The sequence below is a fragment of the Corvus moneduloides genome, chromosome 21, assembly GCF_009650955.1.
Source record: "Corvus moneduloides isolate bCorMon1 chromosome 21, bCorMon1.pri, whole genome shotgun sequence".
In the NCBI taxonomy this organism is placed as follows: Eukaryota; Metazoa; Chordata; class Aves; order Passeriformes; family Corvidae; genus Corvus; species Corvus moneduloides.
The window spans coordinates 4,045,942-4,073,936 of record NC_045496.1 but is presented as its reverse complement, the minus strand read 5'-3'; the positions used below and the strand labels follow the sequence as shown (position 1 = coordinate 4,073,936).

Genomic DNA, 27,995 nt, shown 5'->3' with positions numbered 1-27,995 from the left:
CTACCAAATGTACTACTCGGCTTTAGTGAGTGAGGAAGGCACTTAATTTTTCTCTTTTTGAACCCCAGTAATCCACTTTTGTAGGTAATTTTTATCTAATTATTTTTTTACACTGACATGTGCAGCATTGCAATGCCAAGCTTAAGGGATGCCTTATTTTAAACCTGTTCTGTGTAAGTCCAAGTTAAATTCCCTTTGTGCTTTGTTTTCATTTTCCTACCCCACGCTGTAGAACAAATCCCAGTGCAGGGAGCCCAAACAATTCCTATGTCACCCAACTCCAAGACGATGTTTATGGTAATTTCTATGTAAAATTCTCCATAAACATCATTCCTTGGCCAAAGCATGTTCACAATGTGTCACTTGCACAACAGAGACCCTTGCATGTGTTGCTCATATTTAAGAATTATACTCAGTCCTTAACTGGAATGCTGAGGCTTGAGTATGGATTACTGAATTGCTTTGAGCAACCTTTCAAATATTCATTTATTTCAAGAAGAAAACAAACAAACAAAAACCAGAAGACAAACCAGTGAGAAAGTGCCAGTGTGGGGGAAAAAAAGCAAGAGAACAACCTTACATCACCAGGTAAAGCTTAGAACAAAGTGGCCCCAAAATTCCTCGTGGTCTGAGGAAATGTCCTCGTGTGTGCACTGGGGTCTTCAGCAGGGCATGGAAGGGAAAAGCACAGCCAGGGACAGAGCCAGCTCCTGACAGCAGCCCCAGCTTTGCAAACAAGGCTCTGACATTTCCAGCTATTAATTTCTCTAATCACTGGGCAGTCCTGGCCTGCGGGAGCAAGGCCATGCAGAAGCTCACACGCAGATCTCCCTCACCTGCAGATCTCCAGCACTGAACTGTTTGCAGTTCATTTATGGATTATACTGGCACATTGTTAGGGAGTTTGTCACAGAAGAAAAAAGGCTTTGGTTCCATGCAGAAAATGAGCTTTGAATGGTGAATCCTGTGCAAAGGGGCAGCAGCACTGACCTGCTCTGGGAAGATGTTTGGACACTGAACTCCTTTCTGTGTGTTTTGGTCCCAAAGAAGTCGGCTGGCAGAGAATTTAACACAGACTAGTGCAAAACAATACATTTTATTTGTTCACAGTTAAACACAAGCAACTGCCTTGACATTTTAGAACATTCTAATAAGGACAGCAAAACCTCCTTTTGGTTTAAGTTCTCTTTAGCTTACGATTGTACCATTTCCTTGTATTTCATATTTATGGCATTTAATGTGGATTGTTTAACATGCTTACAAAGAGCGAGGCAGGGAACAGATTAACTTGACAAAGACAGCAATTTTAGATTTAACTAAAAGCAGTCAGTTAAAAAAATCTGTTTCCACTTCACTGATGGGACCCCTTCAAACAAACTGCAAGTTAACTACATACAGCAGATCCATGATTTTTAGACTTACGAAAGAAAATTGCAAAATTTGTTCCTCCATAATCTTTGTGGTCCATAAACAAACCTAAAGTGGTTTCCATTACTATCCCGGTGCTAAAATCCTGTTTAAAAGAAGAAAAAAGCCACCTTATCAAAGAGCTTGCGTTGCTGCCAGGGCATTTTTGTGACCGACACAAAACCTGCCTCCCCTGGGAACGCCAGATCCGGGCTCGGCAGAGCGGGACGGGAATGAGCTCCTCCAACATTCCCGGCTGAGCTGGCCCATCAGGCCCTTTGTGTGCAAACCGTTCACTCCCAGGGCTGGGATCCAGTGGGAAAGGGGCAGGAAACCTCCAAATCTTACCGAAACACGCGCTACCACGTTTGCTACCACTACGTCTGAGAAAGCCTAAAGACGCCGACAAAACCAGGCTGTCACTTACAACCAACTCTCTACTCTCTACTCCATGCAGAGTCAGCTTTGACACAACCACTGAAGTTCACCTCTACTCTCAGAGTTCGGACTGACCAACCGAAAGGACACGGAGAATAATTTAAGACAGGCAGAAATGTATTCAGACCTTGGAGTTACGGAGGAGGCGGAAATGGGAGGACGAGTCCTGTCAGGGGCAAGTGAGCCGGGCACCAGCTGCTCTGAGAGTCTCGTTCCCACCCGGGCTAAGAAGGGATTTGAACTACAAATGCAAGTGTGCTTGGACTTGATTTCTATGTGAGGTGGTTCTTAAACAGCAGCTGCCACCCACAGAACGTTTAGGAGAAGAGGCCACGTGTGATGCAGGGGAACTGTGAAGCCTGAACCATCTGAGTACGCCTGGACCCAGCCACATGGGACATTTAAAACAAGCACTGCCTTCCTAACAGCAGGCCCTGCTCTGTCATGAAGGAGATTGAGTCTGACCACTGACAAGCCCTGATCCCACAATTCTCCTTCACAGAAAGCTCATCATTGATTTAAAACATGACCAACACTGTAAGGCTTCACACCAGGATTCTGATTTCAGTGTGAGCAGGATTCCTCCTCAGCCTTGTCATCTAAGGAAGCAGGATGAGGGTGAAGGGGAGACACCTAGAGCCAAACTGACATTGCTGAACAGAAAATGTGCTGCAATCCAAGTAGAAGAGCACTCAAAGGAAACCGTGCTCTCCAAGTCAAGCCTGAAAAGGTATTCCCAGGAAGAATGAAGCCAATTTCTTGGACTCAAAACATGGTGGTCTTGTTCAGACCAGGAACAAAGAACAGAACTATGAAGGAGGGTGAGGCAGCACATTTCCCTGATTAGAGAAGCAAATCCTCCTCTGCAGATCTTCATGAGCTTGGAGATCTACCTCCATGTTCTGCATCCTCTCCCTACTTGAGTGAAGCTTCCTCTTCCCTCTTCTCCCACCCCAATTGCTTTCCCATAGGAACCAATGTGATGTCAATCACAGTCTGTCAGGCAACACTTCAAACACCAAGAAGATCTGAAGCTGGTGTTTTAACAAGTCTTCAGCATTTATGGTCTCTTCTGCATTACAAACTCCAGTTCCTTTTTGTCTGCTCAAACGTAACTTTCCAGGAAATGTTAAGGACAATATAAACAATGATCATGAATTAGGGTGAATGAATCATTTTGCAGAGGTACAATGTTCTTTAAACATTTGGGTATTCAGACTCCAACTTAATGAAGGCTGGGCTCTGAGGGATGTGGGACAGTGGACAGGCAAAAATAGAGAATGCACTGGAAATCCTAGTGCTGCTTCTTTCCAGAGTGAAAGGAACCGAAGTCACCTGGACAGGCAGCACAACCAGCTGCTCTAAATGGGAAGCTTGCAAGGAAATACAAAGCATTCAGAGTAAACTCACAAATGTTAATTTGGCCTCATATTGCACTCAAGTTCATAAACGCAGCCACTCAACTGGGGACAGGGAGAAAGGGAAAAAAATACTTGCAAATGCTAACAGTTGTCCCTTCAAATTAGTACACACTGCTAAGGATTGAATTTGAGAAAGAAGCAAGAGTTAGGCTGGGCATTTTCAATTCCAGACCCAAAAATCCACTTTGCATTCATTCAGCAGCCTCCTTCCGTTCCTGGCCATCGATCCTGCTCCGCTGCATGAGCCACTGCTCAGACCAAAGAAACATAAAAGCTTTTAGTTAAACTTGCACTCACGCCTCCTGTTCTATGCCAAGAATATGAAAATAACACTGATTGACTATCTTCCTCTTTAACTGTGGTCATGATGAGTTTCATTGTAGTCCATGATATGAAGCTGTCCAACACTGCTTTCCTGGAGCTTAGGTGAGAGGTTATCGGGGCTTGGAGGAGACTTTGACTCCATGCTTGGATCTTTACATAGTTCAGTCTTTAGGGCATCAGACAGCCTGTTGATGGTGACCCCCTCCTCATCACACTGGCTCTCACTCTTGTTGCGAAATAATTCTCGTGCCTTCATTCCAAGGAAGCTCTTGGAGCTGGGGAGTGAACCTACAGTCAGTGGGACAGTAGTCGAGGGCTCCAGCAACACCGACGTCTCCCAGCGACTGCTCAGCCTCTGGTTCTGGGGTTTTTCTGGGGTGGAGAGCTCGCTGCTGCTGCCCCCCTTACTGCTACTGCTGCCTCGGGTGCTGGGAGGTTTGGTCTCTCCATTTCTACCCATGGTTTCTTCACTGTGTCCTGCTGTATCTTCATTAGCACAATCCAGCCTGCTTGGGGAAGAGAGAGGACACAGGGTCAAGGAAATCACAGCAAGTAAACAGCGAGGAGAGGGAAATGCTGGCCAGGGCAGATTACTTTGATTACTTTCCATTTCTGCCTCTGGGTATGTACTTCAACAGGCTTCCTTTCATAGCTCTGTGGCAAAGCAGGAGTGACAGGGGGTAACCAGATGTGTCACACACTCAGCTTTGCAACATCCACTGTTCTAAGTCCCAAACTAACAATAATCCCACATGGGTCCTGCAGATTTCACACCCTCACCTTTCTTCTGCTGCTTCAGCTGCTTCTGTTTTATCATCTTCAAGTTTTTTCAGTAGGCTGCTCTTCTCCAGCCTCCCAAACAGATCCAAGATCTCCAGCTCAAATGCCTGGGTGATTCTTTTCTGGGCCTTGTACCTGCTTTCCACTGCCTGCAGCTGACCCCTGAACAGAGAGAGAAATCAGAATGTCCAAAATCTCCAGATTCTGCCTCAGCTGTGACAGTGCATCTGTCAAAGCACAGCTAAAATGTTACATAAGAAGCCCCTACCTTGCTTGGATTTTAACATCTTCCAGGTATTTCTTTTGCTCGAGGAAGAGGTGGTCCTTTTTTGCAAGCTGAGATTCCAGTTCAGCTATCCTTTTCTGGGAAGCATCAAGCCTTTGGCTTTGCTGCTGAACACACAACTTTGCTTTCTCCAGTTCTTTCCGAAAAGCAGCGTGCAACATTTCAACCTCCTTGAAGCAAACAACACAATGGTAAAGTATAATTTGATCCTGTGTTATTTTTATTGGTGTTTAGACATGTTTCTGATGTTATAAATAGGCATGTTTTAAAGCAAGCTAGAATAAAAGCAGCATTTCTAAAAACAGATATAGAAAACCAGCCCTGCCGAGGATGTACACTATTAAAATAACTACACATCACTGGAATTTATTAGCACATTAATGTTCCTTATGAAAACCTCTTTTCATCAAAGCACTCTTGCCAGTTCTGCACTGGATTAGAGTAGACAATCTCCATTTTAAATCCATTTTTCCAACATGACCTTCATTAAATACCAGTAGAAGCCTTTTTCTCAGTGTATTATTCACCTTCTTTAATTACGTGCTCTCACGCAGGAACAGTTATATTGTTGTGTAAGTTACTTGCTTCTAATTAGAAAAAGGTTTCTTTGAAGTCAGGAAGTAAAACCATATGAACCACAGAAGTTTTAGTGAAGTTACTGGTAACTTTTAATAGGAAAATGACTGAGTGGGAAGGCTGAGATGCTCATTTTAAAGTAACACCTCACGAAAACCCGTAAAATCCTTGTTAAGATCTTTCCACAAATTCTGGCACTACTACCCTGCATTATTTTACCAACAATCTGCTGTCAGTTATATTGCAGCACAGTCAAGTCTTGGCCTTTGGAAAAGAAATTGCTAAGAATTTACATGAGGTGGCTAAAACTGACCCCAGCTGTACCCCAACAAGCCCTTCTTAGCTTTCTGAAGGGGCACTGAAGATACTCCTCCAACCTACAGGGCAGAAAATATCTGAACAGAAGATCAAATATAAAATCAAAACCCTGAAAATCAATTTCAGAACAAAGAATCTGTTAAGTTTTCAAGGCCTTTCCTTCTGAACTCAGGGCTAGGAACTGCTGGACGATGACCTCAAGGGAAGTCTCCCCAAAAGTCCCCTGCACTGGTACCTTTGTAGTGTCTGTGTGCTTGTGCTGCAGCTGCTCCAGGTACAGCTCATTGACCTCCCCAAGAACCAGCAGCTGCCTGTTCAAGAACTCCATCTGCTGTTGCACCGATTCACTGTTGGAAAGCTGGGAAGGGAAATGGAACAGAATCCAACACTGGGATGAACAATTCAGCAGGAGAGTCCCAGCTCTCAGACAGGCATTGTGTTCACAGGGTATTTTTATAAAGAAGGGAGACAAAGGCTAAAATCCAATGCATCATAGGTAGTTAAGAGTTAAATAAATATTTTTCATGAAGAACTTTTCATTTCCATTCAACTTCTGACATAAACAATATCTATCAGAGGTCAACACTTAGCAGAACTTTAATACAAATTCATAATGCTCAGTCTGCAAATTCCTGCTGTGGAAAAAGCCAAACTAAGAAATTTCAGAAGCATTTGAACTGCATTTAGTTTCTTCAATAACACATAGTTTTCTGTGGGGTTTTTTTGTGCAATTAATATCAGACTCTATGGAGCTCAGCACAGGCTTCTTTCAGAACAAGAAAGAAAATTATCAGATAAAAAATAATCAGAAAGACACAAAGGGAACCTGACAACACTGACTTTTCTTACCTTTTGAGAAACTTGACTAAGCAGCAATTCAGTGTGACACACCTTGTTGTTGGCCTTCTTCAATTCCAACCTCAGATCTGCTATCATGTTCCTGCAGTCTTCCAGCTTGGTCTGTTCAAGTGACAGAAAAACTACTCAGGGTTCTGAAACTTCACTAAGGACAGCAAGGGCACAGGGCTGGGAGGCTGTAAAACCTCCAGCACTGGAAATCAATTTATACTGACCCCTCCAAACCAGCTAAGAACCTGCCTTTTCCTATTTTCAAGCTGAGGACAGGACAAAACAGAACTATAAAAGGACGATACTAAGTTAAGCACTTCCATACTAAGTTATGCACTGTCTCATTCTGAATCAGGACAGCATCTCTAATAAAAATGTGCAGCTTTCTCTCAGGTATTTCATGCCTCGTTATTAAGAAGGTTATTTTTAAAACCAGTAAGTAGGCAACAAATTTGTTGATGCTTCATACCTGCAATTCCTGGCTCTGGTTGTAGAATTCCTCCCGGTCGTGCTGCAGCTGTCGGATCTGGCTGTGAAGCTGAGCCACAATGTTATCATGTTCCTCCTGAAACTGGTGGTACCTTGCTTGTTCTTTCTGCAGACTCAGTTTCAAGGCCTGGATCTCCTTTTCCTGCAGTTTCAGCTGATCTTTCTGTTAAGAATCCCACATGAGGCATCAGACGAGACACCCGCTTAGCAGTTAGGACATCTACCCTCAGCCAAGCAAAGCTGTCATTGCCAGCACGCAGGCAAACACTTTTCCACACATACATCATTTTATACAGAGCATGTTCTCAAGGCTTTTGGGGTTTGGCTTGGTTTTGGCTGAAAAGGAGATGAAATGGTGGTAGGAGTGGACAGGCTGAAAACTCACAGCCATATTCAAAGGCACAATGAGCAATAACCTATTTTTCCACTGCCTCTCATGCTTCCAATAGGTTCTTGGGCCTCACAGCTGAAGCAACAGTTCATCTTCCAAAACCTACTTGGAAGTCTATTTTTGGCTCTTGTAGTAAGTTATCAGAGGGTGAAACTGTTGATGGAATTAGCTATAATATGAAAATACAGAATGAAATACACCTAAATATGTCCTGAGACATCCTTCAGTGCACTTATAACTTCAAATTCTGTCACAGTGAACACCTCTGGAAAGGCACACTTGAATTTTCAAAGCTTTTGCTATTACTCCTCAACTGAGGAGCAAAAGGACAGCACTTTATCAAATATGCAATAAGGTGTTTAGCCAGGCATTGAACAACCCTCCATTAACAGGGAAGCCTCTACCATTATCCAAACGCAAGTGCTGCCAGGGGTCAAGCACGAAGGATTCAGCTGCCGGCAGTCAACTACAAAGTACTGACAATAACACCGACACCGCACAGAACTGGTGCGCACTGTCACTCCACAAACACCAACTTTAATAAGGTGACAAATGAGGCTTCTTTGTTAATTGAGTGGCACCAAAAGACACCAGACAGGCCAATTAACACTTGTTGCAGCACCAGTGTGTCTGAGCCACCGGTGGAGCACAGCCCTGCTCACCATGGCAGCGTTGTGCTCCTCCAGAGCCGTGGCTTTGATGACTTTGCGCAGCAGCCGGCGGTTGCGCAGCGCGTGCTGCTGCCTCTTGAAGCGCTCGTACAGCAACTGGTTGTGCAGCAGAAGCAGTTGGTTCCTCAGGGTGTGAATCTCATCTGAGGGGGGAGAACCTGGAGTAGGAGACAGAAAAGGTTACTGAGCTTCACTCTCTGCTCTATTTATCTCCAACACTAAACTGTAAACATTTTTCCCAAAGCAACATGTATACGCCTCAAATGGATTGCTCCTTTGATTAAGGAAAGGAAAGCTAAGCCATCACCACCACAGAAGCCTAAGAGCATCAAACTAATATACAGACACATAAATAAGCAAGAAAAACAATCAGTTTTAGATTCAACGAGCAGTGAGAAGGTGGAAGGATCTGTCAGATGACCAGCAGCACTCTGAAGCTTAGTAACTCTGAAATGGTCAAAAGAAGAAGCATCTAGAATTTTGCACTTTTCAAAGATGAAAAAAGCAGCTCATCTCTTTGGAACACAGCTATCTGCTAAGCAGATAAACCATGACTTAGTGGAGTGCATCATCTTTCTGCAGCGTTAGTTAAAAACCCACAAGCAAAAAGTATGCAGGTCATTGTTTAAGCAAGTCTAATAATAGAGGAACAGATTGCCAAAACACGTGAGAAATTTCCTCACCTCCAAAGTGAGTCCAGTCAGCAGATTTGCTTGGCAGAGACAATCTGAAAAAAGAAAATCCAGCATTAACAGGTAAGTTTAAGTATAAAAATGGAATGTTCACCACAAAAGAGCTTATATCCTGGTAAAAGTACAATTAAGGTCAGTTGGTATGAAAAGATTAGGGAGGAACTGCGCAGCTGCTTTTCCAGCACAGCTTAAAATTAAGCCAGCACAAAAAAGAGTAACAATAAAGTCTGCAAAGTAAGATTTTCAGTCACCTACTTGTTCAGCTCCTTAGTGTGTGCATCTGCTCCCTGCTGAATCAGCCTGTCCAGCACTTCCATGGGAGAAGTTGAGGACATACAGTCTTCATCCTGGGTTCCCTTGGTTTTCTTTAGCAGCTCCTCAGTCTTCTTGCCAACAAAGAGGTAGGCAGTCTTTGGTAATGCAACCTCGAAGAGGTGCTCATAGAGGGGAGGCTGCCCACTCCCAAACACCACTCTCCTTTGTGCTGGTACTTTGCAAGGGCTGGGAGTGAGAATACTCGGCTCCCCAGAGGTTCCTTCCCTGTTCCCAGCAGGGCTTTCCCCAGGGCCTCCACAGGGCTTGTCTATGGGAGTAAAGGTTTGTTTGGGTGTTTCCCGTGCACCCTCAGGCCCAGGCTTGTCGAGAGATGTTAAAGGCTCAGAGGTCTGACTGTGTCCCTGAACACTGGAGGCTGCTGAGTGAGTCTTCTTCTGAGAGCCTGACAGACTTTCGTTTGTGCGGTAAAACGGGGAGTCAAATCCTCCTCTAGGCACCATGTGTTCAGCATCGGTCGTGATCTCGGAGATCTCTTTAGATATTGCATCTGAGGAGAGGGGAAGCATCATGATGCATTTGGTATTTCAACAAGACAAACATTTCCTTAGCTAAGATGTACCTAAGGAGGGCAGACATTACCTTCCTCTCTGTCCTTCTCAGCGCTATCCTCAAACGACAACCCACCTAAAAACTCTGCAAGATCACTTAAGGTTACTGAACTTTTACTACTGGGTATGTCTGAAAAAAACAGAAAACAGAAAGTTAGTTGTACAGGTGCCGTTTTCTGCAGCCTTAGCACAGCACAAAACACAAGTCTTTTACTGCTGCAAGGTCCTTAGAATAAAAGCTTGTCCCTCCTTCAGATGCTTCCTCAGAGCAGGAAGTTATCTGACTCCTGTTCCATTCCATGTGGGAAAACAGCTCAGAGATCAGTCACAGGTCAGTCCTGATCCCAAAATGTAATTTTGTAAACTTAACATTTCCTACCGCACGACTCTGTGAGGAAGGATGTGCTGTTTGCAATTTAACCCATTAAATGAATAAAATAAGGTGGCTCGTGTGCACTGTGACTGCTCTACTTCCTAATTAACATTAACCTCCCCTTTAGCTTCTGAGCTGGCTCCACAAGGACACAGCACCTGCCTGAAAAAAGGAAGTTTAGCAATCTGATGTAATACAAACTTGCCAATATGTGGCTACCGATCAAAACTGAGACAGCAGCTGTTGGATACACACTCAAACCTGCAAGATGGAAGCCTTATGCTCAGCTCAGTCACAGATCAGGAACTCAGTGAAAAACCTCACCTGTTCTTCACTTGCAATTCAGAATGTTCACATTCCAGTGGTACTACACAAGTACACCATGAAAAACCAGCTCTAAATTTCACTATCATCTCCACTTTGAAGATGGTAAAGATTCACAGCACAGAGGTCTCAAATACAGTGCCGAAATCCCTTTCTACAGCTGTCACAGATGTAGATGACAGAGAATGGAAAATGGAATCTACATTTACCTATTAAAAGTTGAGTTCCTCAACCTATTGATTTCAGTATTTCACAGAACTTTAAAAAAAGTTCAAGTACAGCAATATAATTGTAGATAGAAAAGTTTTTCCAGAGGCCTTTAAGAAGAAGCATCATATCTACCCTGATGTGCAGCCTTACAGTTTGATCCAGACATGGGACATAAAACTTGCTGAAGCAAAATTTAATATACAACTCGCTGCTTCTAATAAAAATAATCATCCTCAAAGAATCAGCTTTTATAAAAGTAAATATCCTTTTTTGGCCTTCCGTGTAGATTTGTATATTTAAATATGCAGAAGAGCAAGGTAAAAAAAGATCTCAAACTATTTCTGAACATGAATAGTTAAAATGAAATCAAAAGCACCTCAAGAAGTGAAGTTGAATCACAGGTTAAGGGAGCATCCTGGAACTACAAAGAACTCAGGGGAAAAAAAATCCTGTGGGAAAGTGTTTGGGAATTGGAATATGTGTCAATAACAACTGGAGTTGTTTACAATAGGTTGTTGTAATGGGGAGAGGAAAATGGAGTTTACCCAATGATTTATCGCTGTTTGTGACATTTTGCTGTCGGTACAGTAAAGGCCTCCCAGAATCTGGTTTGTCCTCCTGGAAAACAAAAGAAACCCAGAATACATTAATTGCCTTAGATTTCTTTGGCAACTGTGCAGCTGGAAACGGCAGTGGATGTCTAAACTTAGAAGAAAATGAGTTTTTGCAAGTGAAATGCAACATTCTTTATAAACCAGCTACGCTGATCTTTCTCAGTGAAGGTCACTGAATTAAGGTAAGTCAGTGAAAAGAAAAACCCAATTAGTTCAGCAGAAGAATTTTGTAATACCTTTTTAGGAGGTGTGGCAGCAGCTGAAGGGAGTGAAACAAAGTCATCTGAAGTGCAGGGTGGAGGAGGAGATGTGGCTGGTGTTCCCAAAGGTGTTCCTTTCCCCCCTGCTGAAAAGGAGCACAAGTTCTCTCAACAGGCTCCCCTTTCCTCCTTTCAGCTGAACATTGTATGTGAAGACTTGTACATTTAAACACTACCTCATAGCATTTACTTCTTAAGTATCTTTCAACTGTTTATCAATACAAAAGTGCAGTTTCCCAAAAGTTGCTTCAGACTTTGGCACTGAATTCACAGACTTCCACTCTCAGTTTGCACCAGCACTGCTCTAGGTGAGGTACTCAGTTCACAGGAGTAATCACTCAAGCCTATCAACTGGCACGATGTGGCATTCCCATTTAAAAACCGACAGTAAAATTTACAGCCAGAATTTCCAGTATAATAACCCTTGAAGGCCTAATTCCAAAATGCAGCACGTACCAGATGAGCCAAAAGCTTTGCTGTAGGGCTGTGATGCAGACTGGGATGACTCTGATGGGACAACGCCGGGGGATGTCGGTGGCGTGGTCATACCACACACTGCAGAAGGGCTCCAGATGGTGACCTGTGCACAGAGTAAAACACAGCAGAGCTCAGAAAAGGAACGTGTGAGGCATCTGGATCCAGGTTCTCACACAGGAGATCAGGCAGGGATTAAATGTGAAATGAACACCAACTTCTGAAGAGTTCACAGCACACCTCAAAACCATGAATTTTAAAGACTGGCATAAGAGACTATGAAAGTGCAAAGCATGAAAACTTGCTGGGCTTCCTCTTCTGCTTTACCTGCTGTGGCTCAGTCGACAGCCTCGTGGACTGTGGGCTCAGAATCTGAGGTAGCTGCCCTGGCATTTGTGATAGTGTTAGCCGAGGAGTGGAATATGGGGTAGAAGTCCCTGAAAGTTAAAAAAAATAGAAAATCAAAATTCAAAAGTATCCAACACACCAAATACAAACCCAGGATTCTTCAGGCTAGGACTTAAAGGCTTTTAATCAAAGCATTTCAAATCCATTCAACATACACATTTGTAGGTAGAGACTTTTCTTCCAGCCTAAGAAAGTATTGAATACTTTACATACTACAGCTTTCTTTTTTGTTGTTGCTGCTTCGGGGTAGGGAGGATGGGGGGGGATGAAGAGACAACTTTATATGAATATGCTGTATGTCTGCACATAGAAAACACATATATATATATATTTGTTTTTTTAATGATGATTAATTTTCTGGTGCCTAAGAATCAGACATCAAGTGGGATAAATTAGTGAGATGAGTTTTTCTGCTCTAGGGCCAGTTCTCCTCCAGCAATTGGTATTGATTAGCCATCAGGCAGGTCTTACCATAGCTGCTCTGTGTGTCAATGTAAGAGCTGGCACTGGGGTCAGTTTGATGATGTTTTAAGCTTGTGCAGAGTTTCCGAGACACAGAGTAATAACCATCTTCATACGAGGCTTCTGCAGGGTCCAGGGAGATTTTGGCACATTCTATCACAACATCATGAGTTTCTAGTCTTTTCCACCTGCAGACAGTTTTTGGATCCAAAAGAGTAAGTTAGTCAATTATTGTTAAAAACAAGAGCTCCTGGAGATAGGAGGAATTGGCTTGTAGGATGGCTCATTTGTTCCAGACAGCTTTGCATGCTCCCAGCCAAACTGGAACAAGGCACCAGACAGAAATTGCAACCAGATGACTTGTGAGAGGGGGTCTCAAAGAGGAGACAAACAGCTTTGACACAGAGATCCATAAAGGTCTGCCATGGAGCACTCTGGAAAGGAGGAACAGCATACGAAGACTTGGTTGATCCTGAGCTTCAGCAGCTGTAGAAATCAGCTCAACTACACTCAGATGTTGGTAGTCAAAATTTAGACATGCCAGCAGTGAGGGAATCTGTATTATTTAAACAAACACTGTCTGCAATGCCAGTTTCAGATCTGGGTTTTTCCTCCCAAGTTTGGGGAATGTTTTTTACTACTACTGCCTCCTTCACCCTGAAAACTACTTCTCACTAAATTAAGCAGCCAGATTAGATCTGCCCAATATTTCAGGGGATGGAAGTTCACTGTAAAGAAGAGAAAGCCCAGAAGGCTGTCTATTAAAGGCTGGGCTGCTTTTGAAAGTAGGATATTCTCTGTCCAAGATACCAAAACAGAAGGCTTCCACTGGTAGGTTTGTGCCAATTGTGCTCCTGAGTGGTGCCACCCTCCCCCCTGCAAAATTGAGCATTGTGACATTCAATGGGTTCCCAGTTAGGAGTGATTTCCTAGTGTCTCTGAAAAGCAGGGCAAGAGCACTACTGTGCAGCAACAAGAGTCAAATTCTCCTCTTCAGTGGCTGGGCCTGTGGAGACAAGAGAAAAGCAGCAAGTGGTGCTGCTGCAGGCAAATGAGCCTATTGCTAAAGAAAACTAATACAGCTGATAATGTTAACACATACCTGTTAAAAGAACTGATCTGTTAAATGAACCAATATCTAGGTACCAAAACAAGACACACTGAAGCCATTTTAAACACTTAAATCCCATCAAATACTTCAACAAACCCAAGGAATATGACCCAAACCTCCAGCCAATGAAGCATCTCTGGTAGTTTCATTTTATTCGTTATAGGCAAACTGTTTTAGATCTTTATGAGGGTGATTGATCATTAAATCATAAAAATAAGATAAAGTTAAGTAGAAGACAGATGCCATCCCAGACACAAAATGAATTTAGAACCCCAATGTTGTTGTTAATGACCTTTCACAACAGTTTTTGCTTATTCATCCAGCTGTAAGCTGGGATGAAGAGTCTAGGTGTTTACCTGGTGCAGCTATGAATCTGGGTGGCAGAACACCCTCACACAAACTGTTGCTGACAGAAAAGGTTTTGCTGCAACCTTCTGAAATAACCTCACTGAAAGCTGCTCAGTTTGAGCCTTTCCTAATAGCAGAGAGAACATATAATACCTTCGTGGGTCCAGTTCATGGTCCTTAGATCCAGTCACTAGCTCTGGATGAATCCGCACATGTTCCATCATTGGCTGGGAGGAAGAAGAAGGACTTGTTATCAGTGCAGCACCTTTGGATTGCACTAAACCACACAAAGCTGATGAGCAAACTACTGATCCCAAGAATTCAGAATGTTACATTTAACAGATAAGGTTAATACACATCACCATAGCTTCAAGAATTGATCCCAACTGAACTTTCCGTCAAGCTCTCATTTTTATATTGTTTTGTTGATCAGCCCTCAGCTGAATTGGCAAATTAATTGTATTAAATTGGAATATATAGCTATAAATTCCTTGCCTCAGGTAATACACAGATGAGCAGCATTTTACCTTGACTACTTCTTCAAAGGTCTCCAGGTTTTCCTTCATACTGTAGTGAGAGCGCAGAAAGGAGACAAAATTGCAAGGGTACATTCCATAGAGACGATGAAAGAGAGAATAAACGCTGGCATGAAGATGGACAAGATAAATCTCTGCCACATGACCTGGAAAAAGTAGTTAGAATCTTTTTCATTACATTGGAGAAAAGAACAAAAGTTCTAAGAATGCAAGCGAAGTACTTTGAAATTTGAAATGTTAAATGGAACAAGTCTTCCGGGGTACAAATAGTCCCTACTGAAACTGTGAAGTCTTCTCAGAAAACAAGCAACACTTAGTCATCAGCTCACAGGAAACCCAGAAATTAAGATGAGGACCATTAATTCCAACCAGTGTGCTGTCATTCTCAAAGCACAGCTTTGTTTTTATTCAAGTTAAAACCTGAACCTCCTCTAGATAGTGAGCCAGAGTAAGATGGACTGAATGATTAAAAAAGGAAACTAAGGTTTGTTTCACTTCCAAAGGTAAAAACTAAAAGCTTGTAGCCACCAAAAGCAATCACAACAGACAAATCTTAGTCTCCACCTCAGAAGTTCCAATGCTACTTGCAATGCAGAATGGCTCTCTAAATAGCAGCTCTATGTGCTTAACACAGCACTTGTTCATTCGGCCACGAGCCACACTCACTGATACTGCTGGTATCAGACCCCTTACAACAAATTCAGCAAAGCCAGGGCTGTGAGAAAACCAGTTTTACCAACCTTCATGACTATTGGTACTTGCACATTAAAAGAAACTCTTATATACGTTGCTTCTTTCCCCTCCCCATTTATATCTGGGAATATCAAATTCCCCAAAATCTGCCTCAAACATTAGCATTTTCCCTTCTTTCTCCATTAAGATCAATCTCTGCTTTTCACTGTCATCAGGGCAGTACTTTGGTTCAGTGAATTTCATGCAGTAGCAGCACCACATGGAAGATTCTAAGAGGCTTCTAAATTCTGAGCAAAGAACTCCCCCATGCTCTCAAAGAACCAGAACAGCTTGTGGGCTTAATACATCATCTTCTGTGTTTAAATAATCTCAGACCATTAAGAGTCTCACAAAAGAATGTGCTCACCAACTGCACATGAGTCACAAGGATACTGCTAAACCACAACTGCATGCAACAAAGTAGAAATCTCACCTGGATTCTGCAAGCACCAGGCTGAGAGACGCCCAAAGATACCAAAGAAATCATGAAGGTACTGTTTGCCAGACTGAGGAATCATTGGCAACATGGTTATTAGCACTAGGACACCTGTGGTGAGTACTACTACATCTGTGTCAGTCTGCAAGAAGGGAAAAAACCTGCATTAGTTAAATGTGTTGAACTTAATTTTTTCCAAGGATGAAGTGAACACTGAATCATCATCATGGAAAAAGTTCTCTATTGAAACAGTCCCTCTGAAACCTACCAGAACTTAATGATCCAAGATTATTGAGTTTTTTCATACAGACCAACTTGAAGAAAAAATAAGATTTGGGATTCTTGCTCCTGCTCTTTTGCATTTCTGTATAAAAAGTTGTCTTAGTTAAAAAGGGAACATCACCACAGTTCCACAGCTGAGTAAAAAAAAATATTGGTACGTGAAGTATCTTATGTGCCACCTTCCTTCCTTTGCAGAGCTAAACTCACACAGCATTCAGAGAATCAGAAACTGCAGATCTGATCAGGGTGTTCAAGTGTATCGGCAAGTTACCAACACAGGTCAAAAGCTTTTCTACTAAACCGGGCTGCTGGCTCTGGCTGCTGGAAATTTCACCAGACAGTAATTCAAACAATGACTAGAACACCTTGGCTCGTGCCACAAGAAAGGGATGTGGCAGTACAAACCTTTGGCTAGATGAAACAGGAACAGAGGATCAGATTTTAGGAAAGGACACAGAAAAGGTTCAAACCCTTTCCTTGCTACCCCAGTTTAATGCACATTTTCCTTGGTAGCTCCTCCTTTGTCAGCACGGGGTGCACAGAGCACAGGTCAGGCTGTGGGCAGGTGCCACTGAGCTGCTCTGGGTATGGCCCAGGAGCCACTCAGGCTGATGGGACAGTCAGTTTTTAAGGATTTATCCTCCTCTGTGTGTCTACAGCCTCTACTCTCCTTCAGTCACACCAAACCTATCAGAGCACATTTCCTGTCCATCCTGACCCTCTGCCAACACCCCCAGCACCTTCACGTCTCTGTCCTACTCCTAGCGGCTTTCTGACACACTTCACTTCTCTCTCAGTCATGCTGCAAAGGGCAACAGATCTTGTCAGGCACGTCAGGAGTTCCAGTAACAGCAGCTGGAGCTGCTCCTTTGGCAGCTACAAATTTGTGGTGGTTTTGTTTTGAAGAGCGCTGGCACTTGACTGCATCATGCATTTAAAAGTGACTTCATGACTAATGTGGATTCTTCACTATCATAATGAATTCCATTACTGACAACGCATTCTAGGTCTCAAAGCACTTTCCACTCCTTCTTCACTGGTACAGTACTGTACAGTATTATAACTGATAAATCTGTAGATGGGGGAAAAAAAACCCACAAAGCTTGGGGGAACAGCTACCTCCTTGTAATCCAGCATGTCAGTAGCTAAGAAGGGAAAGTCTGCTAATTCCAAGGTAACTTCACCACGGAATAGTCCATTGCATGGCCCATCTACACTGCAAGTAGAGGACACACAAATTCAAACTGCACCTGTGGGAAGTTACTGTATTTCTCATTAGGTTCACATTCAAGATATCCATCAGCTTCACCAAGGGCCCTCTTGTCTTTAGTGTATTTCAGGAAAGTTTTAATAAACTTTCCTAACTCACAGTGACAGTGGCTTTTAGAAACAAGATTGTCAGCAATAACAGGATCAGTACAGAGTATTCAGCAGATATTAATAGCACTGTGGCTTAACTAAATGACATCAAAACAGGAATCAAATGCCTTGCATCTGTATGCATGTTTACATCAGGTGTTTTATGGACAGCACTGACAGTTCTTACCTTGAGACATTTAAGTAATGAAAGCAGGAGAGGTGCTTGAGAAAGTTTGTGTTTCCAAGATGGTTGTCGTCTTATCACATGTCCCAGCAGAGAGAGGGTGGGTAAACGAGTAGCAGCTTTGCCCATATAATCATTAATTTTGTCCAGTAGATGCTGATAAAGGATTTTGCAGAGTAGTAGAAAAAGGAAAAGAAATGTATTTATATTTAACTGCTCTATATTCTTGTCCACCAATCTATATTCAGCAGCTTGTCAATATGGAAACGAAGCATTTTACAAATATACAGGATCTCAGAGGAAATAGAACCCTGCAGTAACTTTGAGACTACTGGTATACAAATGCAAACTATACAGGCCAGAAGCAGTCACTGCACTTCAAAATGTTTATAAGTAAATAACCAAAAAAAAAAAAAAAAAAAAAAATCTGAGCAGCAGCCAATTTGTAGTGCCATTTCCAACCTATTTAAAATCCTTACTTGCTCTCAAAATACCCAATTTGTTTTAGGCTAACACATCCAGCAGAAGGAGCACTGTAAAGAGACAACATTAATCCTCCAAGTCCTTTCCTTTTTAGAGGTTCTTTGCTTAATTGGGTCAGTTTAAGCAACTCAAGAAACAGAGACCTCTGAAGTTTCTTAAAAGCTTAAACTACTCTTACTACAGAGATACTACATCTCTACAGCAAGGTAATTCTACACCAGAGTGGAACCCCAGAGTTTTAACAGATGCTATTTAAAGGCTGCTTCAATACCAGGCTAAAATCTGCCATAATAAGATTTTTTTTTTTTACCTTGTCATGAGGCTCTTGCAGAGTGGACAGAATATGCAGTGCCTGCTGAGAATTGGTTTCCAAGTAATAGTCCACCAGGTTGTTGACAAGCATAGGCCCACGGTCTGTCAGTTTGGGGACAGCAAGGAAAAAACCAAAAACATTCTCAGTGCACTAAAAATGAAGCACTTGCTACAAGGACATTGCAGAACTTTTAAACAACTATTACACAATTTCTAACATAAAGCAGTCCTTGGTGTTTAGCAGACCTTTGGGAAAATGAGACCTCTCAACTGCATTTCCTGGTTCCAAACCATTCAAGGGATTGCATTTGGCTCAGTGAAAGGAACCAGGATTTTTAACAACCAACAATTACTGTCTAACCATAAAACCCTACAGGTAGCTGAGCTGCAAGGGTACTTTACCCAGTAAAGTGTTCAGGAGTGACTTGATGTTCCCTCCCTTCAGCAGATAAAGGAGAGCAAGTTCAGGGACAAGGACACCGGCAGTGCTCTCATGCTCTGAAAAGGCTCTGTCAGCACAAGTGATGCCTCAACAGCAGCAATCACTTTTCATAACGTCTGAGTCTGTTGTTTTGTTTGGGAGTAGGGCTTTTTGTTATTTTTTTTAATTAACAAAATCCCACTGGTTCCCATAATGGGGATGACACCTAATTCTTTCTGGATACACTTGACAAGAAAGTTTCATCAGCTCACACTTGAGGCTCTGCCTCAGGAAAAGCCAGTCATTTTGTAATAGTGTTTTAACAATTATGTAACAGACCCTCCAGGAGCCATGCCATTAAACAAAATGGACTGAAGAGAAGCCTCAATCCTTAAAGCAATTTCAAACCCAAATATCAAGAGTTTCTTTCAAGCTGCATTTGCAAACACAGTGTTTGATAGAAAAAAACCCACATTATTCCATCTTTATTGATGTAAAAGCAAAACCCTTCCCAAAACTACATAAAAGGATACATACCACAACTGAGATTATCTTTGAATGCAGCTGTTATATCTTCCAGGACACCCAGAATTGGAGAATCCAGCATTGAGAGGAGCTCACCAACATTTCCTTGCTGTGCCATGATGCACGTACTGACATGAATGTGGACGTTAAAACTGCAGGAAGTTCTTCATTGGTGTCTTTCTACCAGACTAGGAGAGAAGAAACAGCAGATGAGTGAACTTTTCCTTTTCCCTTTCTAAAATCTCTCATCTCTCCTTTTCCACACAAGTGCCCATTTAACACTGAGAGGATTGTTAGGGTTTCCACACCTGCAATAAAAGCTGTAAGAGTTTCCAAAAAGCCAGTGAGTCATGAGCAGGGTTTTCTTCATGTTTTTCACAAAGACATTAATCTGTTCTGCAGAAGGCCTCAGTATCTAGACTGTCAGAGCACTCTCTTACCTTATTTTTTTCACTTGCTCTCCAGGTCAGCAAACTGAAGCTAAAGTGTTGAATAAAATGCAAAAAGCTCCCTAGAAACCCTCCATTCCTGAGTTCTTGCAGCAATTCCTCCTCAAACCACCTTTCAAGTCCTTTGCATAGAGGACTAAACTCTAGAGAAAATACACACTTCCAGATCCTTCTCCACTCCTGTGACCAGGTCAGGAATTCCCTGCCCTGGGCTCTGCATTGCTGCACACTGAGAGATTTGGGCTTTAAGACTTTGCAACGTGGCCAGGCTGCAGCTGTTGGGAAACTCAGGCAGGGCTGCTGCAGCTGCTGCTCCTGGGCAGCCTGAGCACACCAAACACAGGCTGAGCAGCACAACACACCTTGACTTCACTCGTGTGATTTGTGAGTAATACATCAATGCATAAAGTATTAAATGCAACAGTGTGCAAATAACATGACTGGTCAGCTACACATATTAAGTGAGAGCAAATCTAAGCCATTTCAGGCTTTTAAAACGGCTTCTTCCCATGTACCAGCATCAGAGAGATTCAGGTGTCACATCTATCTACCTACCACAAAATGAATCAATTTTTATTTCATCCATAAGAATCCTATGCCGAACCTTTCCCAGTGGGAGAATGAAGGTGGCTTTAGATCACACCTAATATTATCAGCAAGGGTTTCTTCTTCCCTCCCACTCCGAGCTAGAACACATTTTTCACTTCCCCCATGGAAGGCAAGACTGACACATACCAAGTTTACACACAAAATGGTTTTTCTACTGCAGTTGTGTTTACAGCACCTGTTCTGTGGATGAGCTGAGCTTCTGTCTGCAGTGCTGTCAGCCACACACCTTTCATGATCACTAATAAAGAAAAACCAGAAAGAGGTTAAGAAAAGGCACGATTTATTTCTTTCTTATCACATCAGATAGATGTTCAGACCAACACTAAGTTTTTTACACAGAATAGCAGAGTTGAGCACCCCCTGTGTGAGAACAGTCAGCCCTCAGTCTGAAAAACACCAAAGGGTGCTGCAGTTGCTCTTTCCAGAACTGTCCACAGGTTAAGCTGTGCAATTACCTCAAACTAGATGGCTTTCACAAGACCACAGATTTGTACTGTGACCCTTCAAAAGCAGCTAAAGAGTTTTATTTATGGCAGGTAGAAGCTTACACAGAAAGGATTCTTCTCTATTCTGAACACTGAGTAATTAATTTAAGCCTTTAAATTCTATTCAAAACATTTTTAGGCATTAGCCAAGGACCACAGACCACTGCTCTATTTTAAATGATAATGCTGTAATTACCTATACACATATTACTTTCTTGAATATTTATGGTTAACAAAGTTACTGGACAGCAGGAGTTAACGTGTCCACCAGTAAACTTTGTCATTTGCAACATATCCCTCTGCAGTTGCAGAACTGCCCAAGGTCACTTTTCTTAGTGCCACCAGACATCAGCTTACTTAATCTGGCACTGATTGCAAATTCAAAGGTGATAGTATGGCACCACACTCACAACTGGCATTTCAGTAGCAACAAACTGGCTGGAGCATTCCAGTAATCACCACTGCAGAACACAAAATCCCCTACCCTCAGTTTTCAATGATTGTAACTGAACAGTCCAAATGAAACTTCAGTTCATGTACAAGAAGCCAGCAGAGTCTGATCACTGCAGTGTTTAGATTGAAATGCTATTTCCTTTCTAGTCTAATGCTGGCGTAATGCTAAACCTGCAGACTTAAAACTGGCTGGGAGTGTGAGCAAGACTTGGATAATAATAGAATAGAAACTTGGGGTGAGGGAAGTTGCTTTTTAGTGAAAGCAGAATGGATCTATGCTTTTCATAAAATCAGAGCTGGGATTTGTTGTGGTTTAGGTTTTTGGTTTGGGGTTTTTTGTTGGGGTTTTTTTTCTCTACATTGTGCAGACTCCCAAGCTTCAACTCCTTCCTCAAAGCACTTGCTGTTCAGAAGACAAACAATGCTCAGAGAGTGAACCATCCTTTCAAAAAGTTTAAAGCCACACATCCGTGCAACCTAAGAAGTCAACCTTCCACTCTGTTAGTAATTTTGAGGTATCAACTGCTTTTTTAGTTTCTAGTAATCATTATAATACTGAATTCACTCAATGACTGCATTTGGAACACTGTATGGGGAAGCAGCTCACTCCAAGGAATCTATTCCTTTATTTCTGAGAACACATTTTTCAAAAAGGCCTTGCTGTCCCTCAGTTTCTATCAGGACACAGTCTCAGCTAAGGTTAAGCAATAGATCCACCAGCTTCATAAGCAACATGAATTAGTTGTTTAAAGTCTTGTTAACAAAAGAGATGACCACACCCCCAGAGCAGCTGCACGAAAAACCTGTATTTAGAATTAAAGCAGCAGAAACACGAGTCTCTGCTTTTTCACCCCATAAAAACCTTGTCAACTCTCCTCTTTGATTCCTACTCCATACTTGTGAAAAGACTGATTTTTTTCCTATTTTCCTTGAGCAATACCATTAGATTGGACCAGATCTTTGTCGCACCAGTAAAAACCTCAACAGCAGTTGCATTCATTCTGATATTGCCAGAGGAAAAGCTGCAGCCTGGTAAAATCATAAAACACACCTTTGAAGAGACTATGGATGGGCTCTGGAAGTCAGGCTCCACAATACCTCTGCACACAGATGGGGAAAACCCCGGTTTAAATGTTGAGTAGGTAAGAGGATTTCAAACTTTGTGCCACTGTGCTGGCACGAACAAACCCTGCCATCAGATAAGGGCGAGGCTGATAAGGTGAGCTCAGCTGCCGATAAGGACACACACACATACACACACGTAGGTAATGGATCATTTCCCAAGCTCCCTGACTAAAACAGATGGCTCGAGTGACCTTGTGCCAATAAATCCAGCATCTTTTATTTAAACTTGTCAATCGTGTACTGGAGTATTTTAAAGTGGAGCAGTCTCCACTCCAAAAGTATTCAAAATATTAATAAAAGTATTTCAAAGCACATCTGAATATGTCACACACAGGTACCTCACAAGGTAGAAGTTTATCTGAAGTTACACCAAACCAGCCAGTGTTGTCACCCCATTATACACAAATGGCCATAACTTTAAAAAAGCAAATCACAGCTTTTTTTCTCAAGGTAAAGTCACTCTATCATTTTATACTCTAAGTAAGAACGAGATGCTCCAAATCTGTGCCCAACGCAAATGAACAAGTCAGGAAATTCCAGCAATAGTCTTAAATCATGTCACACTTTTTTTCAGGCAAAGGCAGCTGAATAAGTAGTTTACAGGCAACAGGCTTTTAGTCAGAAAACGCCGTGTTCTGGCAGACGAAGTTCAGCTCCATGGTGTCAGCGTGATTTATCACAGTCCCACCAGGAATTTGCGATGTGATTTTCAAATCATGTAGATAAGCACAGCCCAGGTTAAGGGGCTCCCATCACCTTGTGAAACAGCAGGATCAGCCCCTGACTGTCATGGTATTTTGTATCTGGAATTGATACTTGTGTGGTGAACAGGACATCCCTGACATCTTTACAGTATCACATCACCACCACGGCTTTCTGCTCAAATACATAGTTACAAGATGAGTCCCGCTAATGCTTCCATCTGCAGATACTGCAATCATTCCCTCATCAGAAGAATTTCCACATCCCTGCAGCCATTCTTGCAACTAATAGGATTAAAACAAGTAAGTTTTCCATGTGATTTGAGACACTGACTCTTCACTAACTTTTAAAGCTAGTTTTACATAAAAGATCCAAAGTACTTGGTCACTAAAGAGTAGGAAAAAAGTCTGTTTAAATACCTTTTAAAATGCACCATTTTAATCTCACTGGAAAACATCACACCAACAGCACTTCTTATTCTTATATTCAAGAGCTTTCTTAAAGATATACTTAGTAAAAAGTATTAAAGCGCCAATACAGCTTTGGAGCCATCTTACAGAAGGAAAAGGAGAAGCCAACAAGCCAAGAACCCAGTTTAAATTTTTTTTTCAGTAGCCAATTTAACTCCAACACAAAACAGTTTAAGCTACAAACTCGAGACAAAGGGAAAGACAGTAGAAATATTAATTGGAAAAGCCTAAGCAGAGAAAGAGACAGCAGAGTATTCCCAAAGATTATGACTTCTGTAAGTATTTCTGTCAAGAGAAGATGTTCTTCTGTTCAGTGTATTTTTATCTCAAGCCAAATGAAAAAGCAGCTGGTAGTGCCAGTTATGCTGCTCGAAGGGGTGGGGAGGAGGGGGACACACCACAAACACACCCTCGGCCTTTGCTGCAACAACACCCAAATTCAGACACTGGGAGCACCAACTCTGGGGGGTGCTGAGGGGGATCAATATCGGTATTTTATCTCTCCTCATCAACCAGCAGTTAAATTTAGGGTGTGCCAGTAAATGGTCATTGCCCCCTCTGCCCCGAGAGAAAAGGGGATTTGATTTCAACACCACGAGATCAGAACCTTCAGATTGACACTTTTCCATCTGATTTCTTTGCAGGTAAGGTCAGGTCACATCCCCAGGTATTGCTCTGGCAAAAGCCATGAACGAGGACAGAAGGATTTTACAGCAATTGTTTTCAAAGAAAAATTCAGATTGACAACACAGCAGCCCTTTTCACTCACATCTTTGAAATGTTGGTCATGAAAGGATTAAGCCTCACCCCCTCCCATTCACCACACAAAAACTGAAACCTGTTTTATGTGTCCTAACCATGCTCAGTTTTACATTTCCCTCACAGTTAAACTAAACAGTGCCATTATACAAGTGACATAAGCAATGAATGAAAAGTTCCAGCAGGGAGAAAAGCCACTGCTGGCATAGGAAAGCAAGCAGCTGATAATTCCCTTTTTCATCACCCAGAAATAATAACTCTAAATACTCTAAACCTACGTTCAAACTGATCACTACAACCAGCAGTACAATCAATTTAATTTATTTATTCATCTTTAAAGAATGAAGGTATCTGGCTTCTTCTCACAGCAAATATTTTCCTGGTTATATTAAGATCTGATACAAGATTCCATAACTAAACTAGATCATTACTTATAGTTATAACTTGACATTATACCCATTCTCCTGTACTTTGTTACAGGTGCTTAACTGACATGGGAACAGGAATATCACAAAAACCCCAGCACGCCCAAACAAAGAGAGAAAATCATATTCAGCAATATTTAAGATTCTTTGGACTCTGTGCTGTGCTAATACACTATTGCTAATTGCTACTCATCACATTTCTGTCAGAGGGAAAATTGTTTAAAAACAATCGATGTCATAAAAAGCCCAAACATGAAAGGACTGTCATTTCACCCTCTGGCAGAAGCCAGGCTAACCAGCCAGTTACTAAAGGGAATCAGGGAATTATTGCAATTCCTTACACACAACTGCATATATTAATAGCAAATAAATAAATAAGAACAAGCCCTGGCTTTCTGTAACAATTTAATTAACAGTACACGGAAAGTAAGTCCAACTGTGGAACCTTTTTAACTACAAACAGGTGATCAGAGAGCTCTAAACTTGGCACTAACACAAGGAGTGAGACTCCTAAATCTCTGCAGCATTTTTTTTTTTGCCCCCAAGAGGAACCTTTTAAAATATTCACACAGTTAGGCAGCAATTCAGTAAACCTTGAAACCACTGCAACCTATCTAATGTACTCATCAAGGCATTTTAACTGCTCCAAGAATTAAACTCAGCATTACACAGAACAATACCAAACAATGTGTAACTGTAAAGTAAAAACAAAACATGAATAATGCCCAGGAAAGTGACAGCAATTCACCACTGCAAGAACTTTACTCTGAATCTTAATGTGCTATTCAAAGAAATGCTTATGCTAAGAAAGGAGACATCATTACTTGTCCTCATTATGTTTATTAAACGACATGAACATACAATACCAGACACTAAGCTGTAACATTCTTTCTTAAATACACACCTGTCTGCAACATGCCACAAAATCCAGTGCCCTCCCTGCTTCCACCACTGCAAAGTGCTTTGATCGTTTTATTTGCTTATTATTGAAGAATCCCAGAATGGTTTGGGTTGGAAAGGACCTTAAAGACCATCAAGTTCTACTCCCTGTCAGTGGCCGGGGCACCTTCCACTATCCCAGGTTGTTCCAAGCCCCATCCAACCGGGCCTAGGACACTTCCAAGGGATCCAAGGGCAGCCACAGCTTCTCTGGACAACCTGTGCCAGGGCCTCCCCACCCTCACAGGGAAGGAGTTCCTCCTAATAAATGAAAAGGTATCTTTTCCAAATAGATATGTGTGTGTGTGTGTGTGTGCACCATGCATGTGTGTTACAGGCCATTCAGTTTGTACAGAGGCTGAATCACATCCCCAGCTCCTGTCAGGGCTGACAAGAAGGTGCCTGGCAGTTGGAAGAATTTCAGGAATCAGGACAAGTCAACATCCCAGCAGTCCAGCTGCAAATAGAGCCAGCATTCATTTTAAACTACAAATAGTTACTGAAGACAAATATTTGTCCAAACACCAAAACATCTGCAGTTGGCCAGTGTATCTCACATGGGAATCCATTAATAACACGACATTTTTAGTCACCATAAAGGTAACAAAGAGTTAAGGTGTCAGAATTCAACACAGCCAGAGATAAAATCATTTTAATTAAAGCTTATCTCATGACACATTAGATATTCTGACTATATTCTCACTGGTGTAAGTCCATGCAATTCCCCATAAAAGAAATGTAGTGCTGGGTGAACTGGGTTACTAAGAAACCAGAACAAATGAACAAACAAAAACAAAGCAAAAAGGGTTTTCACTGAGGAAAGGATTATAAGCCCCTGATTTTATTTTAAACTTCAATGTGGTGTAGCTGTTCCGGATAAGCAGAATACCTGATTGCTGCTCAGCAAAGACAACAGTAGACAGATGGATTCCCAAAGTTTGCACTGATTATTAAAATTTCCAGTTTTCAAAGATATAGTCTCTAGTTGTTCATACATGTAAATTGAAGAGGAATTTTTTCACCTAATGGGATCACTTCAGTAGTGCTTCAATTCTGATGGATTTCCAACAACTATCCCCAGACATTAATGTAAGAAAACTGCAGGATCAGACCACGCACAGAATGAAAACCTGTATTAGCACCCACTGGAAGGTTCTCTGGAAACAGCAGTTCTGGAAAGAGTTCTGCACACAAAACCTGATCCCGGTTTCTGGGTCATTTCCAGGGGTTTTGAATCATACATTCCTTTAAGGCACGTTCTTCCTTTCACTCACTGCCTTGTAAAAGACTCATTAAAAAAAAACCCCAACCCCGAACAGCAAGGGGAGAAGCTCTGCCTAAACTGATAAAACAATGATAGAGGATGCATCCATAGCAAACAAAGGGTGAAAACTTCAGAACTGCAGCCTTCCAAGTTCTTTGTGATAACAGGAAGCAAAATGTTTTATTGTAGAAGTAAACAACATCCTGAGTTCACATTACCTACCCAGGAGCAAGGAAATGAGAAAAGCCTTCCTCACCGAGAGAACAGACTTTAACAACTGCTTTATTTAATATCCAACCCCGGACAAGGGAACCTCCTCAGCAAGTAACCGAGGCAGGGGAAGCCTGGAAATCGCTACTCAGCGTTTGCAATGGGGTTGCTGAGCCTTTTTCGATAAAAGGCGCAGAATTAAAAGGGCGCTTTGGCTGGTGGGGGGACCCTGTGCGGGGGGGGGGGGGGGGGGGGGGGAAGGGGGGGGCAGCGCCCCGAGGCCCCCGGGCAGCGACCCGGAGCAAGTTTGTCTGGAAGGAGGGAAAAGGGACAGACGGAGGCAGGAAAGGGGACGGAGGGGGAACATCACCCCCCCGACTTCCCCATCCCCCCGACCCTTTCCCTTTCTCCTGCCGCCTCCTCCCCCAGCCCTTTCTCCCTGCTTCCCCGCTCATCCCTCTGCTCTGCCTCCTCCTCTCCGTCCCCGCGGCTGTCCCCGGTGTCGCCGCGGCGGTGGCCGGCCCGGCGCACTCACCTCGCCCTCTCCTCCCCTCAGCTGTTTACCACTCCGGGCTCCTCCGGCCCACAGGGCGCCGCCATCTTGGCCCTGCCTCCCCCTCCCATCAGAGCGCTTCGCCCCTCGGATCCCTCCGCACCGCAACCTAGTCCCGCCTCACCGCCTCGCTCCCCGCTCGCTGCCCGGCTTCTCTCCCGGTTCCTCCCCG

At 42.6% G+C, this 27,995-nt stretch overlaps 1 protein-coding gene across 7 annotated transcripts; it reads right to left on the bottom strand.

Annotated features, from left to right (window-relative positions):
- Positions 1 to 1,077: 1,077 nt before the first annotated feature.
- Positions 1,078 to 27,995, bottom strand: TSC1 (TSC complex subunit 1). Of its 7 annotated transcripts, none has more exons than XM_032130692.1 (23): positions 27,806 to 27,910; positions 20,614 to 20,676; positions 19,393 to 19,568; positions 18,433 to 18,536; positions 17,643 to 17,795; positions 15,812 to 15,956; positions 14,638 to 14,792; positions 14,264 to 14,337; positions 12,661 to 12,839; positions 12,109 to 12,218; positions 11,764 to 11,887; positions 11,284 to 11,393; positions 10,979 to 11,051; positions 9,558 to 9,656; positions 8,898 to 9,465; positions 8,634 to 8,677; positions 7,942 to 8,108; positions 6,869 to 7,051; positions 6,400 to 6,510; positions 5,786 to 5,908; positions 4,639 to 4,826; positions 4,371 to 4,532; positions 1,078 to 4,099 (listed from the first exon to the last, which is right to left on the bottom strand). In XM_032130692.1, the coding sequence occupies exons 3-23, from the start codon at positions 19,496 to 19,498 to the stop codon at positions 3,619 to 3,621; spliced, it is 3,459 nt and encodes a 1,152-aa protein (XP_031986583.1). In that variant the 5' UTR covers positions 19,499 to 19,568; positions 20,614 to 20,676; positions 27,806 to 27,910; the 3' UTR covers positions 1,078 to 3,618. The 7 variants fall into 7 exon arrangements, with proteins under 7 accessions (XP_031986583.1, XP_031986589.1, XP_031986584.1 ...); XM_032130698.1 differs by having other exon boundaries at positions 11,284 to 11,390; XM_032130693.1 differs by lacking the exon at positions 27,806 to 27,910 and adding an exon at positions 27,948 to 27,995 and having other exon boundaries at positions 3,619 to 4,099.